Source organism: Betta splendens, chromosome 24, assembly GCF_900634795.4.
Source record: "Betta splendens chromosome 24, fBetSpl5.4, whole genome shotgun sequence".
NCBI lineage: Eukaryota > Metazoa > Chordata > Actinopteri > Anabantiformes > Osphronemidae > Betta > Betta splendens.
Window position 1 is genome coordinate 13,682,565 of NC_040901.2, and position 16,299 is coordinate 13,698,863.

The window sequence follows — 16,299 nt, forward strand, 5'->3', positions numbered from 1 at the left end:
TACTCAGAGGTTAGTCAGCGCCAAATCATACAGGAGCTATTTTTTATGTCTTAGTCAATTACAGCTCGCCCACATTCTCATAATGTCTCCCTGTATCACTGCGAGCTGGATCTGAGAGAAAGCCGAGGTTCCCTGAAGCGCTCCATGCGAGATAGTTGAGGAAATGAGCCAAAAACAACATAATTTATGGAGAAAAATGCGGGAGCTCGGTGGCCTCTGGCGGAACCCGAGGGCCCAGTCCGGCTCCCTGTAATCAGGCAGCACGACTGGAGCAGACGACCTGCCGGGCTCGGCTCGGCGCCGCCAGCCAGCGTCTCCCACCACCTCCCAGCGTCTCCCACCACCTCCCAGCGTCTCCCACCACCTCCCAGCGTCTCCCACCACCTCCCAGCGTCTCCCACTAACTCCCACCGTCTCCCAGTTTCTCCCCCCATCTCCCACCATCTCCCAACGTCTCCCAGCGCCTCCCAGCGTGTACCAGCGTCTCCCAGCGTCTCCCACCGCCTCCCACTGTCTCCCACCGCCTCCCACCACCTCCCAGCGTCTCCCACCACCTCCCAGCGTCTCCCAACGCCTCCCACCGTCTCCAGCGTCTCCCAGCGTCTCCCACCGCCTCCCACTGTCTCCCACCGCCTCCCCCCATCTCCCACCGCCTCCCAGCGTCTCCCAGTGTCTCCCACCAACTCCCAGCGTCTCCCACCGCCTCCCACTGTCTCCCACCGTCTCCCACCGTCTCCCAGCGTCTCCCACTAACTCCTACTGTCTCCCAGCGTCTCCCACCGCCTCCCAGCGTCTCCCACCGCCTCCCAGCGTCTCCCACTAACTCCCACCGTCTCCCAGTTTCTCCCCCCATCTCCCACCATCTCCCAACGTCTCCCAGCGCCTCCCAGCGTGTACCAGCGTCTCCCAGCGTCTCCCACCGCCTCCCACTGTCTCCCACCGCCTCCCCCCATTTCCCAGCGTCTCCCAACGCCTCCCACCGTCTCCCAACGCCTCCCACCGTCTCCAGCGTCTCCCAGCGTCTCCCAGCGTCTCCCACCAACTCCCAGCGTCTTCCACCGCCTCCCACTGTCTCCCACCGCCTCCCCCCATCTCCCACCGCCTCCCAGCGTCTCCCAGTGTCTCCCACCAACTCCCAGCGTCTCCCAGCGTCTCCCACCGCCTCCCACTGTCTCCCACCGTCTCCCAGCGTCTCCCAGCGTCTCCCACCAACTCCCAGCGTCTCCCACCGCATCCCACTGTCTCCCACCGCCTCCCCACATCTCCCAGCGTCTCCCAACGCCTCCCACCGTCTCCCACCGTCTCCCACCGTCTCCCAGCGTCTCCCACCGCCTCCCAGCGTCTCCTAGTGTCTCCCACCAACTCCCACCGTCTCCCAGCGTCTCCTACTAACTCCTACCGTCTCCCAGTGTCTCCCAGCGTCTCCCAGCGTCTCCCACCAACTACCAGCGCCTCCCACCGTCTCTCACCGCCTCCCCCCATCTCCCACCGTCTCCCACCGTCTCCCACCAACTCCCACCGCCTCCCACCGTCTCCCAGCGCCTCCCACCGTCTCCCACCGCCTCCCACCGCCTCCCAGCGTCTCCCACCGCCTCCCAGCGTCTCCCACCAACTCCCAGCGTCTCCCAGCGTCTCCCAGTTTCTCCCAGCGTCTCCCACCGCCTCCCAGCATCTCCCACCAACTCCCAGCGCCTCCCACTGTCTCCCACCGTCTCCCATCGTCTCCCACCGCCTCCCACCGTCTCCCAGCGACTCCCACCGCCTCCCAGCGCCTCCCCCCGTCTCCCAGCGCCTCCCACTGTCTCCCACCGTCTCCCATCGTCTCCCACCACCTCCCAGCGTCTCCCACTAACTCCCACCATCTTCCAGTTTCTCCCCCCATCTCCCCCCATCTCCCAGCGTCTCCCAACGCCTCCCACCGTCTCCCAGCGTCTCCCACCAACTCCCACTGTCTCCCACCGCCTCCCACTGTCTCCCACCGCCTCCCAGCGTCTCCCAACGCCTCCCACCGTCTCCCAGCGTCTCCCACTAACTCCTACTGTCTCCCAGCGTCTCCCACCGCCTTCCAGCGTCTCCCAGTGTCTCCCACCAACTCCCACCGTCTCCCAGCGTCTCCCAGTGTCTCCCACCGTCTCCCAGTGTCTCCCACCGTCTCCCAGCGTCTCCCACCATCTCCCAGCGCCTCCCACCGTCTCCCACCAACTCCCACCGCCTCCCACCGTCTCCCAGCGCCTCCCAGCGTCTCCCACCGCCTCCCAGCGTCTCCCACCGCCTCCCAGCGTCTCCCACCAACTCCCAGCGTCTCCCACCAACTCCCAGCGTCTCCCAGCATCTCCCAGTTTCTCCCAGCGTCCCCCACCGCCTCCCAGCGTCTCCCACCAATTCCCAGCGCCTCCCACTGTCTCCCACCAATTCCCAGCGCCTCCCACTGTCTCCCACCGTCTCCCATCGTCTCCCACCGCCTCCCACCGTCTCCGACCGCCTCCCACCGCCTCCCACCGTCTCCCAGCGACTCCCACCGCCTCCCAGCGCCTCCCACCGTCTCCCAGCGACTCCCACCGCCTCCCAGCGCCTCCCACTGTCTCCCACCGTCTCCCATCGTCTCCCACCGCCTCCCACCGTCTCCCACCGCCTCCCACCGCCTCCCAGCGTCTCCCAGCGACTCCCACCGCCTCCCAGCGCCTCCCCCCGTCTCCCAGCCTCTCCCACTGCCTCCCAGCGTCTCCCAGCGTCTCCCAGCGTCTCCCAGCCTCTCCCACCGCCTCCCAGCATCTCCCACAGTCTCCCATCGCCTCCCAGCGTCTCCCACAGTCTCCCATCGCCTCCCAGCGTCTCCCAGCGCCTCCCACCGTCTCCCAGCGTCTCCCACCAACTCCCACCGCCTCCCACCGTCTCCCAGCGCCTCCCACCGTCTCCCACCGCCTCCCACCGTCTCCCACCGCCTCCCAGCGTCTCCCACCAACTACCAGCGTCTCCCACCGCCTCCCAGCGTCTCCCACCAACTCCCAGCGTCTCCCAGCGCCTCCCCCCGTCTCCCAGCGCCTCCCACTGTCTCCCACCGTCTCCCATCGTCTCCCACCACCTCCCAGCGTCTCCCACTAACTCCCACCGTCTCCCAGTTTCTCCCCCCATCTCCCCCCATCTCCCAGCGTCTCCCAACGCCTCCCACCGTCTCCCAGCGTCTCCCACTAACTCCTACTGTCTCCCAGCGTCTCCCACCGCCTCCCAGCGTCTCCCACTAACTCCCACCGTCTCCCAGTTTCTCCCCCCATCTCCCACCATCTCCCAACGTCTCCCAGCGCCTCCCAGCGTGTACCAGCGTCTCCCAGCGTCTCCCACCGCCTCCCACTGTCTCCCACCGCCTCCCCCCATTTCCCAGCGTCTCCCACCGTCTCCCAGCGACTCCCACCGCCTCCCAGCGCCTCCCACCGTCTCCCAGCGACTCCCACCGCCTCCCAGCGCCTCCCACTGTCTCCCACCGTCTCCCATCGTCTCCCACCGTCTCCCACCGCCTCCCACCGCCTCCCAGCGTCTCCCAGCGACTCCCACCGCCTCCAAGCGCCTCCCCCCGTCTCCCAGCCTCTCCCACTGCCTCCCAGCGTCTCCCAGCGTCTCCCAGCCTCTCCCACCAACTCCCAGCGTCTCCCAGCATCTGCGCAGGGACGCAATCGGAGGATTCGCCTCTGAATGTGGTGCAGAGCGGCTGTGGACGTGATGTGTTTGGATTCTGTCTGCCTGCGCTGCCAGCTGCCTCTCAGGATCTCAGGCTGCTGCAGACCTGAGCAGCATTTTAACAGGCAGCCGGCAGCTCCAGCTCCACGGTGTCCCAGTTCTACCGAGCTGCAGTGCAATGAGCCCAGCCCGCGCCTCGCGCACGGCGCCACTTCATCCTGATTCTGATTCTGGCTCCGGCCGAGGAACGTGGCCGCCGCTTGTTTTGGGCTCGCTCCTCCTTGTCAACAGCCACCTTCCCTTTCATCCTCATCCTCCTTCCCTTCGTTCCCTTCATTTCTTCCCTTCATTCCTTCCTTCTTTCATTCCTCCTCATTCCCTCCCTTCCTTCCTTCTCTTAATTTTTCCTCATTCCTTCCCTTCATTCCTCCTCATTCCTTCCCTTCATTCCTTCCCTTCATTCCTCCTCATTCCATTTCCTTCCTTCCTTCCCTTCATTCCTCTTCATTCCTTCCTTCCCTTCCTTCCCTTCCTTCCTTCCTTCCTTCCTCTTCATTCCTTCCTTCCCTTCCTTCCTTCCCTTCATTCCTCCTCATTCCTTCCCCTCCCTTCCTTCCCTTCCTTCCTCCATCTCGCTTCCTTTCTTGCTTTTTCTCGCCCTCTCCACTCTCATCTTTCCTCCGTCTCCTCCGTCACGTCTGTCCTCTCTTTTCTCCTGTTTCCTGCCTTCTGAAACATCAGCGCTCACAGCGGGCTGCCGCGCCACCCGCAGACTCTACCCACAATTCACCTCTCCTGGTAATGAGGACGCGGGGCGCTCGCCGTGCCGAGTTCAAACACTGAAAGCGGCAATTAAAGCTGTGAGCTGGGATTGGAGAAGAGGTGAACGTGGGACCGGGCGTTTGATGTGAGTGTTTTCCTCTGATTCAGAAGCCTTTTATGATAATTTCAACACAACGACTTCATTCCGCTTCACGAGCGGCGACTCTGGACTCTCGCACAACACTGGGCTCCACATGGAAGATTCCTCCTTCTACCTGTCTTACATTGTTTATTCTCACTTCTGCTCGTGTGTCCTGCTGCGACCTGCATATTTCATGGTGAAACTTGTGAGCGGCTCTCAGTCCTGAAACCTCAGCCTGGTCTGGTTATAAATAGACGCGGGCAGCGCACGCTGCGGCGCCGCCGCTGCTGCTCCACCATCAGCACACTTTATAGAGGATGTAGAGCACAGCAACGCGGGAACGCAAACACGGCCTGGATGTGAGGAGGCGCTGCAGCGCAGGCACGCAGGCACGCACACATGCGCACACACACATGCACGCACACATATGCGCACACACACACACGCACGCACGCACACACAAACACACACACACGCTGCCAGCTGAAACACACACACACACACACACACACACACACACACACACACGCACACGCTGCCAGCTGACACACACACACACACACACACACACACACACACACGCAGCCTCTCTCCTCTGGAGCTCCATCTGTGTAATGACATCTCACGCTTGGTTGGGACTCTGCTGCATAATTAGCGTCCTGGCAGCTGATGGATGGATCTGCAGCACCTCCATGCTGCCGACCTTGGCCTCGGCCCGGCCCGGCCCGGCTGCAGGGACGCGGACCAAAGGCGCCGGCAGCAGCCTGTAACTGGTTCACAGAGCAGCTCGGCCGCTTCGCTTCCATCAGAGCATGTGAGCGGTCGCTGCCTTTCCCTCGGTCGCTCCGTTACTTCATTCTTTTCATTCGACTGCTGCTTTTGTACGTGGGAGCCGGCTGAGCGCTCAGAACCGCGGCCCGGCCCGACACTGGCTTCATCACACGCTGTTTACTCTGGCTGCTCCGCGTCCTCCTCATTTCCCCGGGCTCCGAGTCCTATAGACCCATTTGTCTGCATCTCCTGCAGCCGCCTGGACTCGGCCGCTTTTCCCTGATCCACCTCCACCTGTGCTCCCTGGTTCCACCTACTCCTGCTCCACCAGCTCCACTGCCTCGGTCCGTGGACGGGTCTCTGGTCCCGATGGCTGGAACCTTTACTCCTACCTGTTTGTAAAAAACGATCCCACTGATGAGTTAATTACACTAATTAAAGTATTTGAAAGTACCACATCTACTGATGATGACTGCATCTGAATGTGACTGAAACTATAATTAAACTCAACCATAAATTAAATAAATAATTAAGGAAGTAACAGACTTCACCTGTGTGTTTGAAAAGCTCAGACATCATCCTGGAACCGACTCTTCGTTTGCAGGCAGAACCTATGAATAGTCAATAACTTCAGTGTGTTTCCATAATGAGTTTTACATTTGTGCCAATATTTGATTTTTTTTTTTACATAAGCGTAGGCGTCATGTAATTTCCAAATGCTAGAAATCTCATTTTGGAGTGAAGCTAGAAAGGCAGCGATGGCTTCAGGGTGCAGAGTGCTGAGAAGTTTGCACGAGGCCGCGGACGGACGCGAACGCTGCTGTGCACGATGCAAATCAGGAGGGAGACGAGATAACGAAGCCCCACGTAACAGAAAGCTGAGCTGCCGAGGCCCTGGAGGGAAGTGATCTGGCTCCATGCGTGGAGCAGATCCACCTGTAGGTCAACGAGGCGCGTGAGCGCGACTGAGCTGGAACCTGAACGCGTAACGAGCTCGGCTGCTTTCTGATTCCACCAATTAACACGTCTGCAGCAGCGGCGCCCTGAGCTCTGGGCTGTGACTGGATCCCAACGCCGCCCCAGCGACGGCGTTTTAGGAGACCGCTTCCTGGTAGATTGGTTGCGTCTGCAGAGGCGGAGGTGGGGAAACGGGTTCCAGAGCTGCAGATGCCGACGGCTGCCATGGAAACAGATGCTGCTTTGTTCATCTGGCCTCGGAAGTGAAGCTCGGGTGTAAATACCGTCGCTGGATTAGATGCAGAAATCGCTGTGGGAGTCAGACGCGGGCTCCACGTTGATGATGCCGCGTGCGGCATGAATAAGAAACAACCTTGAAATCTCTGCGAGGAAATTTACACTGAGATTGGTTTCATGTAATAAATAAATGCGATGAATCACAGAAGAAGTGACCTTAGAAACCGACATTAACCCAACAACTCAGAGCAAAGTTGACTCCAACACCATCTTAGCAACTCCGGCGTCGCCCCAGCAACAACTCTGATCACTTCAGACGCTGCCCTGTGACTCCCACGTTTCCTTAGTAACCACAGAAACCGTCTGTGACGCAGATAATGGTGTCAGGAAAATCAGTACCAGGATCTGTCGGCAGCACCAGACGTGATCTTAGCAACCGGGCCTCAGACGCCGGCGGAAGCTCGTGGGCTGCAGCTTTCAGGAGTCCACGCGAGTGGGACGAGGTCCTGGCGACCTGGCGTCTGCTGGGAATCACTCTACTGGGAGGGAGCTGGAAGTGATGGGCCCAGTACAAACCATGCTCCACCTCTGCTGTGTGACTGTGACTGCAGTCACTTCAGCACCTTCAATGAGTCTGGATACAAGTCCAACACGTGTGTGAAGCAGAAGCTGAGTAGCTTTATAAGTACGCGTATCTGGTGACTGGTGACCTCAGGGACACGGGTAAATGATCGCAACTATTCAGACATCAGTCATCAGCTGCTCGGACACCAGCGAACGGACCCGCGCGGCCTCAGCGGCCCGGAGCTGAACTCGGCAACTTCCACACACGACCCCATTGATTCGGACACGATCACGACTCGACGCGCTCTCTCCGCTCTCAGCGACTTGGCTCCGACACAGCGGCTCAGTCTTGGACTTCGTGGAGCAGCTGAACGTCTGCGTGAAGTTTTCTTTCCTCCCCATCAGCACTGCGAGCGCTTTAGCAAACATCCCCCGCTCGCTGTCAGACGCTTTGTGGTGTCAGAGAGTTCTTTGACCCTGGCAGAAGACTCTGGTTTATTGTAGACACCGTGGGTCTAAAATTGACAAAACCTATAGATAAAGTGTGAGCAGGATGTTTCTAATGTCTGGTTTGTTAAGTTTCTTCACAGTTTGCTGGCTCTTCCTCCCCTCCAGCAGAGCAGCGGCGAACCGGTGCCAGAGCTCAGTCTGCTGAGGAAGCATGTGCGCGATGAGGAGGAGTGTTAACGAGGCTCAGCCAGCAAGGAGGTGAAGCTGCTGCGGGGCGACCTTTGACCTCTGAGAGCTGCTCTCTCAGACTGGGCCGCCCCTGGCGGGGTCGCAGTGCCCCACACTCGCCGCGAGGCAGCGGTCGGGGTCAAAGTGAGAAGCTTCCGTCCTGCAGTTGGAAACACCAACACCGACCACTCGACCGGCCGCGGGAGGAAGGAGGCGGAGGAGGAGCAGGAGGAACCAGGAGGGGAGGGCTGAGTGTCTCATTTCTCTCTAGATCAGAGAGGATGTTTTATAAAGAGTGCAGAAGCAGCAGAGAAAGACTCGAAACGACGTCTTAGTAAAACTAGTCGTCAGTTACATTTAAAGCAATTACAAGTAAACGAGAATCAAACGCACAGATGAAAGAACAACGTTCTTTAGCATCACTCACTTTTACTGAATGATTGTGGTTTAGTTGTTCTGTGATCACTGTTAACTAAACCTTTGAAAAGGTTTGAGGCCTGCATTTAGTCAATGTTGCTTCAGTTCAATAGAAAACATGTCTGACTGTTATTTAACATCAGATCATTTAAGATTTCAAATAATTCAACATCAGCAGATGTTTAGAAAAACAGCTGATAGCATTAATGTGTAATGAGGCCAAAAGATCTGATTTAAGGCTGTAAATACACAGTAACTGACATTTATTCATTTGACTATAACAGTCTTTAACCAGCGTGTTATTAAAGGTGTGATAAATAGGATTTGGACGTTCCATTCTGCTCTGCACCCAATAAAGTGGCCACTCATAGTGTAACTGTCTGGTTTACATCAGACTGTGACTCTGCTTCATCATCATCATCATCATCAACCTGTTGCACATCAGTCACTCAGACATTTAAACAATGCATCATCACCTCTGGACTATGGATGTTCTCCCTGGATACAGCCAGTCTTGCTCATTACTGGTTTAGAGTCTGCTGGTCCAACTGGGAACAGCCATTTCCCAGTTTAATCTTGAGGCAGTAACTGAAGTGAGATTATAATTCACACGTAGTTAAAAACTCTACTCTCTGCTGTGACTCGGAACCAGACGCATCGACGCATTCATCCATATTCAGGCAGATGATGCTGAACGTTCGTCTTTGTCTGGAGCGAAGTAATGACCTGTGGCGCCTCCTGCTGGACAGATACTAGTATTACACAGACCGAACCTCATCTCCACAATCTCCTTCCTCACCTCCGTTCTGATCCTCGTGCTCATTTTATCATCTCTACTTTGTCGATCACGAAGTGCAAACTACATGGTTAAATATGTAACTTAAAACTTTATTTACAGCAAAAAAATCTTAAGACGTTCAACAGAAAAATGGACGATGAACTTTCTTCTCCAGGTTTTCAGTTCTTAAAAAAAAAAAAAGGTGCAGTGAGAAAATCCAAGCTGCTGATGAACCAGATAAACAGTCTTTACTCTAGTCACAGTCAGGCTGTGAAGGCTTCGCTGCTCCTTCTCTCGACAGTCTGTCGGCTTCCTCGTTGCCTTTGTAGCCAGCGTGACCTGGGATGTGCAGCTGAAGGAAAGGGAGAGAAGATGAACGCTCCACTCTGGACCTGTACTCCAGTCTAGTGAGCCGGGGAATGAACCAAACACCCGCTGTGATGCATTTGCTTTGTCTCCATGGCTCAAACGGATCACAGCTGTTCACGCCACGCACGGTACAGCTGCCATAACAGGTCTGCAACTAAAAACCTCCTGATCCATAATTTAAGAAGCTCCCGTTTGTTGGCCCTTAATCATGACCATACTGGATAAGTTACCTTAAGGAGCGCTGTGTGAGTGAGCATGTCGTGACCCAATATTTACCCAGACCACCTCCAGTTCGGCATTGAGCCTGTCCAGCTTCACAAAGTCTTCTTTGTTGGTGATCTGACCTCCTGACTTCAGCCTCCAACCGTTGAGCTTCCAGTTCTTTACCCAGGTCGTCACACCTGCAGCAAACAAACAATGAGCTGCAAATGCTTAACATCTGCTATTAAGGAACGGACAAATGTTGAGAAGCTTTAATTAGAATTAGAATCAGCAAGTTTAATAAGATATATACTAAGATAACGAAAAAAAATGGATAAAGCTGTGGAAACTCACCATTAATTGTAAATTTGCTGTCGGTGTAAACAACCAGCTTTTTGATGTTCTCTTCCTTGGCTTGTTCCAGTGCTTTACAGGCGGCCTGGGTTTGGAGTTAGTACATAAAGAATCCAAATACATTTTTTTAAATATCTAGTTTTACTTATTAATTAAATACAAAATATGTTTGTGATGAACAGCACAACCTTTGCTTTTTATTAATCCAAGTTAAAGCTGGTGCAGTTTTATTTTCCTAAACAAACAAACACGCTGATCTCTACCTGTATCTCTGCTCGCTGGTTGGTTTGTCTTCCCTGCAGTCGCTCTGAAACATTTCTGCAGAAAAGTGGTAAGAAAATGTCAGAAACAATTGGATTTATTAACAGATTTGTTCAGACTATGACGTCTGTTAAACTTGTGTCCTCAGTTCAGTAACAGTCCAATCCATCTCACAGTGGGTGGTTGTGGCCCCAGTACACGCCGATGCCGGCCCGTGCGTTGGTCTTCCCATTGGCTGAGCAGCAGCCATCAGTGTAAACGACCACGGCGTCGCCTGAACAGAGGAAAGACGTCACTGAGTGACTGGACTCAACGTTTATAGACCACAGTTTGCTTCAATTAGCAAGTCACAGCATTTACCCATGTATGTGAATCCAGCCGTGCTTTCTGCAGGTGAGCTTCCTGAGGGTTTGACCCGTTTGGGCGTGGACTCGGACTCGTCTTTTGAGTGACATCTTTTCTTACCCAGAGGGATGTATTCCAGAGGCTCTGGGCCTCTTTTAGGAAGAAGAGTGAAGTCCGACGCATCACTCAGAGCTGCTGAAAGACAAAATGCCTTGAGCTTAAAGCTTTCTTGCTTTTCATAGTGTAAAGAAACATGGTTGATTGTGTCAAGTATTTTCTTGAACAGGAGCCTAAACAATAAATCAGGGTCAGTTTCAGTTTCAGACGGGACAACTTACTGGGCTTTGGCTCTGGAGGAGCACAAAGTTGGACTCCTCTGAAAAATGCCCAGGCATCTTTCTCTGAGGCAAATTTCTTGAAAATGGCGGATGGAAATTTGTCCACCTGTGCTTTACATTCATCCCTAAAACAAAGTCAAACAACAAAACTAACGATGAGCCTTTTGTTTAATAAGGCTGCTTCTACACAGAACCCCAGTGGGACGGGTTCAGCCTCACCATGAGCTGTAGACGCCCGGTTTGAATCCTTTCCTCACTGCGTAGAAAAACTTGCCTTTAGCCATGTCGTCGGCCGAGCTGCACACAGTTCTGCGAACCACACTGAAAAGCGCGGCCAGTCTAAACATCACTGTCCGCCACGAACAGCTCGTGATACAGAGGAGGCTGGCATTTTAAAACGGACTCACGCTAAAACACCATTACATCTGAATAGAAGTAGTTTCGCTGTAACATGACAAGTGCTAAGCACAATGCTAAGCTATTTTGGCTAGTCCAGAAAACACAAACAGCAAAACGCGTCCGTTGTGGTTTCCTAATTACAAATGAAGTACCTGGATAAAAACCTTGCAGATACTGTAACGACGACAACAACTCATGGAAATCCAAAGCAACGTTAACAAGGGGTTGGTGTTACGGAAGTCTCGCGATGTTATATTCGCGTCGCACGTTTAAGACGTAAGTATGAGCAGCTAATATAAAGGTCTGTTCACCAAAGACTCAGTCATAAATAAGATATTTATAATGTCTGTATGATCAGTCTTTGTCCAACAGGGATACTGTAAATACTTGTACTTGTTCTGGTATTTCTTCTTTTGTTTACGCAAATATAGTAAAAGAATATATCCATTAAAATATTACTGGATTCATGTATACACGTCTGATGGTATTTGCACAAAAATAGATGCACGAAAATGCAATCAATTCACATGTGTAAAAAAATATTTGCATTATCCACTTGTATCCATTTATCCATAATTAATAGAAATTGACAACAAAAACAATCAGCTAAGCGTTTGCGTAAAGCTATAATCGTTTTTCCTACTTCCCTGAACGCGATATTTCCACCGTAGCCGCGTATTGTCTATCTCGCGATAACGTCACGGCTTCCTCGCATTGGATTAATTCAGATCTCGCGATGATCCGGCCTCTTCCTTGGCCGTCGTTGACAGAGGTTAGTCGTGCTATTTTCCACTGCAGCGCGTTTGCTTTTCTTTAATATGTTTTAATTTGTTTAATCACATTGCTGTACCCCCTTAAAGTCATCTTAAGTGTTTGATGCCTTAGATTATACCGTTTGTGGCGGCGGATGCCTTTGTTTTTTGCACTAAATGAAGCGTAGTAGGGTAGGCTCTGAGGTTGTGGCTATAGGGCAGCGTTAGCAGGCCTAGCATGTGTTCATATGGCAGCGGGGGCACAGTGGGAGACTGCGGGGTAGTGAAAGACTTCGGTGAACAGTAAATCCTGGAGTTAATGCTCAAAAGTATCTTAATAAATTAACACCAGTCTTACGTTACAACCAGTAAACGAGAAGCGCTGGGGCTAGCTGTTTATGCTAACCTGCTGCTTCTTTGTACCTTTCTCTCTAGTTTATGGATGGAAGTGTTCTTATTTTCAGGTTAATGTCAGTTACTAAATGTTAATTACTACGTAATTCGACTCTCGCCTTTGGGGGGTTTTGTCTTTAATTCGTGCCATCTGGTTTCATGAATCTCCTCCAATCCGTGTAAACGTAATGTTTGTCGTGACTAAATTTTACAGCTGGTTTGAGTAATTTGTCAGACGTTAAATCAACAGAAGTAACATAATTCAATCTTTAACTAGTATGAAGCATTATGATGTCTGTGGAGGTTGACTACGGCTTGGTCCAACGTGGACACCCAGTGAGACGCTCTCCTGGCTCTGTCCTGGTGGCGTATGGGAGCGTAGCTCTGAGCTGAGACGTACAGTCCCGTTCCACAACGTTGGAGACTAAGCTCAGTCCCCGGCTGCAGGCCGTGAGGACGGGCGTCCTGTATATTCCTAAACCTTCCCAGAGCCCTTGTGGGCCGTTACTGGGGAGCTAAACCATGCAGGGCACAAAGTCACTGAAACTCATTTGCTTCTGTTCATGCAAATGTCTGCAAGATAAACTAAATGTTGTTTTGTTCTGCAGAGACAAAGGCCATGTTCAGTACCAGCGCCAAAATAGTGAAGCCCAATGGCGAAAAGCCAGACGAGTTTGAGTCTGGGATCTCCCAGGTAAAACAACCATCGCTGTATTTGGATCTAAACATTCACTTGATCTGTTCAGCTCATGATGCTGCTTAGCTTCAGGAATGGTGGCTGTAAGTAAATTGATGCGCCAAGAAAAGTGTTTTAAATGCTTGTGTATTTGTAGATGCGTTTTAAAATATAAGTCGATGTTCTATGAACTGCTAAAGAAATGGAGGTGTTGTCTAAGCTTCTGTAACCGATCACTAAGAACAAAGTTGTACGATTTGAGATTTGTCTTAGTATTTTTTTTGTTTGTTTTTTATCTTGTTTCCCTTAGTTGGACATGAGCCTAAAGACAAGCAGCTTTACCCAGTTTTATCCTAACTTCTGGTTTTCTCTCTACAGGCTCTTCTTGAGCTGGAGATGAACTCTGACCTGAAGGCTCAGCTGAGAGAGCTGAACATCACTGCTGCGAAGGTAGGAGTTCAAATCACTCATCTCAGTCTGTCTAAGCTGGCACGGCGCCACATTGGCCGCTGGACCAGAGTTTAAAGAAACCTGTGCTGAAGAGCTGTTCCATATGAAAATGTTGGGATTAGAACCTGGTCCAACGTGGACACCCAGTGAGACGCTCTCCTGGCTCTGTCCTGGTGGCGTATGGGAGCGTAGCTCTGAGCTGAGACGTACAGTCCCGTTCCACAACGTTGGAGACTAAGCTCAGTCCCCGGCTGCAGGCCGTGAGGACAGGCGTCCTGTATATTCCTAAACCTTTCCAGAGCCCTTGTGGGCCGTTACTGGGGAGCTAAACCATGCAGGGCACATAAGTTGACAGCAGGATGTGACACTGATTCCTGTATTGTAACTAACCTTGTCACATCAGCATATGTTATAATGTTCACACCTCAGTCAAATGCTTTTGTTGTCTTTTGTTGTAGGAGATCGATGTTGGTGGCAGCAGGAAAGCCATCATCATCTTCGTTCCTGTTCCTCAACTGAAGTCCTTCCAGAAGATCCAGGTTCGTCTAGTGAGGGAGCTGGAGAAGAAGTTCAGTGGAAAGCACGTGGTCTTCATTGCTCAGGTGAGAAAGAGGATGCCTGTTTCTCAAGATCAATGGCTGATCTCCTTTAACTAAATGCAGCCGGGTCAAATATAACACTGTTAGTCATGGTTTGTGTGCAGAAGCAGACCTCCAGGGACTGCATCACATTCACAAAATAAAAGCTCAAGTGTTGTGGCTGGAACAAATGGATTTCAGTTTGGTGGACACAATTTATTATGCCTAGCCTTGCGTTTTCAAGGGGATTTAAAATTGATTAATATTTTGTGTATCTGCCTTTTATGGTAGTGCTGTGCAACATTACGTCCCCTGATTTTGAATATATTTGCGATAAAGTGGTTCCACACACAAACCTGTTGTCAGATTTGGTCCAACGTGGACACCCAGTGAGACGCTCTCCTGGCTCTGTCCTGGTGGCGTATGGGAGCGTAGCTCTGAGCTGAGACGTACAGTCCCGTTCCACAACGTTGGAGACTAAGCTCAGTCCCCGGCTGCAGGCTGTGAGGACGGGCATCCTGTATATTCCTAAACCTTTCCAGAGCCCTTGTGGGCCGTTACTGGGGAGCTAAACCATGCAGGGCACAAACTAAATTTAAAATCCTTGTATTTATTTTGAAGGTAAAACCTCTGATTGAATCTGTTCCAGTAAAGCGTCAATGCATTAAAGCAAAAACAAGCTTGTCATGCATTTTTAAATGTTTATGAATGTTCTAGAAATTGTGTTCTTGATTTCTAGAGGAGAATTCTGCCCAAACCCACCAGAAGAAGCCGCACGAAGAATAAGCAGAAGCGTCCCAGGAGGTGAGTATATCCCAAGATTCTCATAGAGCCTTTAGAAAATAATTCTGTGACTGTTGTTCTATAAGGCACATTAATCAGAATTAGCTCTTTGGGGCTAAATAACACTGCTTTGCATTAATATGGCAGTAGACTACGGCTTGGTCCAACGTGGACGCCCAGTGAGACGCTCTCCTGGCTCTGTCCTGGTGGCGTATGGGAGCGTAGCTCTGAGCTGAGACGTACAGTCCCGTTCCACAACGTTGGAGACCAAGCTCAGTCCCCGGCTGCAGGCCGTGAGGACGGGCGTCCTGTATATTCCTAAACCTTCCCAGAGCCCTTGTGGGCCGTTACTGGGGAGCTAAACCATGCAGGGCACAAACCTTCATCTTGGTTATAAATGCAAATGTTTGCATTTCGCCAGTTTTCATTAAGTTTAAAACTTGAGAACATTCAGATTATCTTGTTTAGTGTGAGTTTTATGTAACCTTATAGGTCAAAAGTAAAGGCGTTTGTAATGTTTGGTTGAGGCTTATCTAATTTAAATTCAAATAGCAACCGATTGTATCTGATGTGATGTTGCTGCACGGCTGCAGGGTTTAGTTTTGACCTTTTTAACTGATGAAGTGCTTGTCCCGTTCTGCAGCCGTACTTTGACTGCGGTCCACGACGCCATCTTGGAGGACCTGGTTTTCCCCAGTGAGATCGTGGGTAAGAGGATCAGAGTAAAACAGGACGCTAGCAGGCTCATCAAGGTCCATCTGGACAAGGCGCAGCAGAACAACGTCGAACACAAAGTAAGTTGGAGCAACCGTCTGCAGTCTCACCTGGTCCAACGTGGACACCCAGTGAGACACTCTCCTGGCTCTGTCCTGGTGGCGTATGGGAGCGTAGCTCTGAGCTGAGACGTACAGTCCCGTTCCACAACGTTGGAGACCAAGCTCAGTCCCCGGCTGCAGGCTGTGAGGACGGGCGTCCTGTATATTCCTAAACCTTCCCAGAGCCCTTGTGGGCCGTTACTGGGGAGCTAAACCATGCAGGGCACAAACTCTTAGATAACTCTTAAATCCAGTCAAACCCAAACAGTTCTGCAGGATGAGGTTTTAGCCGCTCTGATCAGTCTCTGCTGTTCATGCTAACCGCTACCTGCTTCAACTGTCCAACATAAAGGCGCAACATTTAGCACAGACTTTGACTGAAACTCAGAAGTGGATCTTTGTTTTACAGTGAAGCATGGACATTTACTACAGTGAAAACCTTGATGGTTGTTCATGATACTGATCATTTGACCTTGTGTTTCAGGTGGAGACATTTTCTGGTGTCTACAAGAAGCTCACAGGCAAAGATGTTGTGTTTGAATTCCCAGAATTCCAGCTGTAAATGCAGATGACAAAATAAATTTGTTTACTGTCAGTAGTTTTGTGT

At 52.1% G+C, this 16,299-nt stretch overlaps 2 protein-coding genes and 5 non-coding genes across 9 annotated transcripts; 6 read left to right on the plus strand and 1 right to left on the minus strand.

Annotated features, from left to right (window-relative positions):
* Positions 1 to 9,067: 9,067 nt before the first annotated feature.
* rnaseh1 (ribonuclease H1) lies at positions 9,068 to 11,521 on the minus strand. 3 transcript variants are annotated; one of them, XM_029140386.3, is made up of 9 exons: positions 11,398 to 11,521; positions 11,066 to 11,167; positions 10,847 to 10,971; positions 10,524 to 10,703; positions 10,338 to 10,437; positions 10,166 to 10,220; positions 9,903 to 9,987; positions 9,624 to 9,748; positions 9,068 to 9,330 (listed from the first exon to the last, which is right to left on the minus strand). In XM_029140386.3, exons 2-9 carry the CDS (start codon positions 11,128 to 11,130, stop codon positions 9,232 to 9,234), a joined length of 834 nt encoding a protein of 277 aa, XP_028996219.1. In that variant the 5' UTR covers positions 11,131 to 11,167; positions 11,398 to 11,521; the 3' UTR covers positions 9,068 to 9,231. The 3 variants fall into 3 exon arrangements, with proteins under 3 accessions (XP_028996219.1, XP_028996218.1, XP_028996217.1); XM_029140385.3 differs by having other exon boundaries at positions 10,524 to 10,700; positions 11,066 to 11,504; XM_029140384.3 differs by having other exon boundaries at positions 11,066 to 11,504.
* Positions 11,522 to 11,951: 430 nt separating this feature from the next.
* Positions 11,952 to 16,290, plus strand: rps7 (ribosomal protein S7). Its single transcript, XM_029140387.3, has 7 exons — positions 11,952 to 12,017; positions 12,999 to 13,084; positions 13,445 to 13,516; positions 13,975 to 14,118; positions 14,834 to 14,898; positions 15,521 to 15,671; positions 16,177 to 16,290. The coding sequence occupies exons 2-7, from the start codon at positions 13,010 to 13,012 to the stop codon at positions 16,252 to 16,254; spliced, it is 585 nt and encodes a 194-aa protein (XP_028996220.1). The 5' UTR covers positions 11,952 to 12,017; positions 12,999 to 13,009; the 3' UTR covers positions 16,255 to 16,290.
* On the plus strand, positions 12,711 to 12,927 carry LOC114850215 (small nucleolar RNA SNORA73 family). The gene has a single exon (XR_003784795.1). It is a non-coding gene; the product is annotated as a small nucleolar RNA SNORA73 family (small nucleolar RNA).
* Positions 13,647 to 13,863, plus strand: LOC114850218 (small nucleolar RNA SNORA73 family). Its single transcript, XR_003784798.1, has one exon. It is a non-coding gene; the product is annotated as a small nucleolar RNA SNORA73 family (small nucleolar RNA).
* Positions 14,468 to 14,684, plus strand: LOC114850216 (small nucleolar RNA SNORA73 family). Its single transcript, XR_003784796.1, has one exon. It is a non-coding gene; the product is annotated as a small nucleolar RNA SNORA73 family (small nucleolar RNA).
* On the plus strand, positions 15,041 to 15,257 carry LOC114850217 (small nucleolar RNA SNORA73 family). Its single transcript, XR_003784797.1, has one exon. It is a non-coding gene; the product is annotated as a small nucleolar RNA SNORA73 family (small nucleolar RNA).
* LOC114850213 (small nucleolar RNA SNORA73 family) lies at positions 15,707 to 15,923 on the plus strand. Its single transcript, XR_003784794.1, has one exon. It is a non-coding gene; the product is annotated as a small nucleolar RNA SNORA73 family (small nucleolar RNA).
* Positions 16,291 to 16,299: the final 9 nt, after the last annotated feature.

Bases quoted from the DNA above. Each gene is read 5' to 3' on its own strand.
- rnaseh1 (XM_029140384.3), bottom strand. From the start codon at position 11,193: ATGTTTAGACTGGCCGCGCTTTTCAGTGTGGTTCGCAGAACTGTGTGC. The intron at 10,972-11,065 runs GTGAGGCTGAAC...ACTTTGTTTTAG, and splicing joins CCGGGCGTCTACAGCTCATG to GGATGAATGTAAAGCACAGG. The intron at 10,221-10,337 runs GTGAGATGGATT...ACTTTTCTGCAG, and splicing joins TGGGGCCACAACCACCCACT to AAATGTTTCAGAGCGACTGC.
- rps7 (XM_029140387.3), top strand. From the start codon at position 13,010: ATGTTCAGTACCAGCGCCAAAATAGTGAAGCCCAATGGCGAAAAGCCA. The intron at 14,899-15,520 runs GTGAGTATATCC...CCCGTTCTGCAG, and splicing joins AAGCAGAAGCGTCCCAGGAG to CCGTACTTTGACTGCGGTCC. The intron at 15,672-16,176 runs GTAAGTTGGAGC...CTTGTGTTTCAG, and splicing joins AGAACAACGTCGAACACAAA to GTGGAGACATTTTCTGGTGT.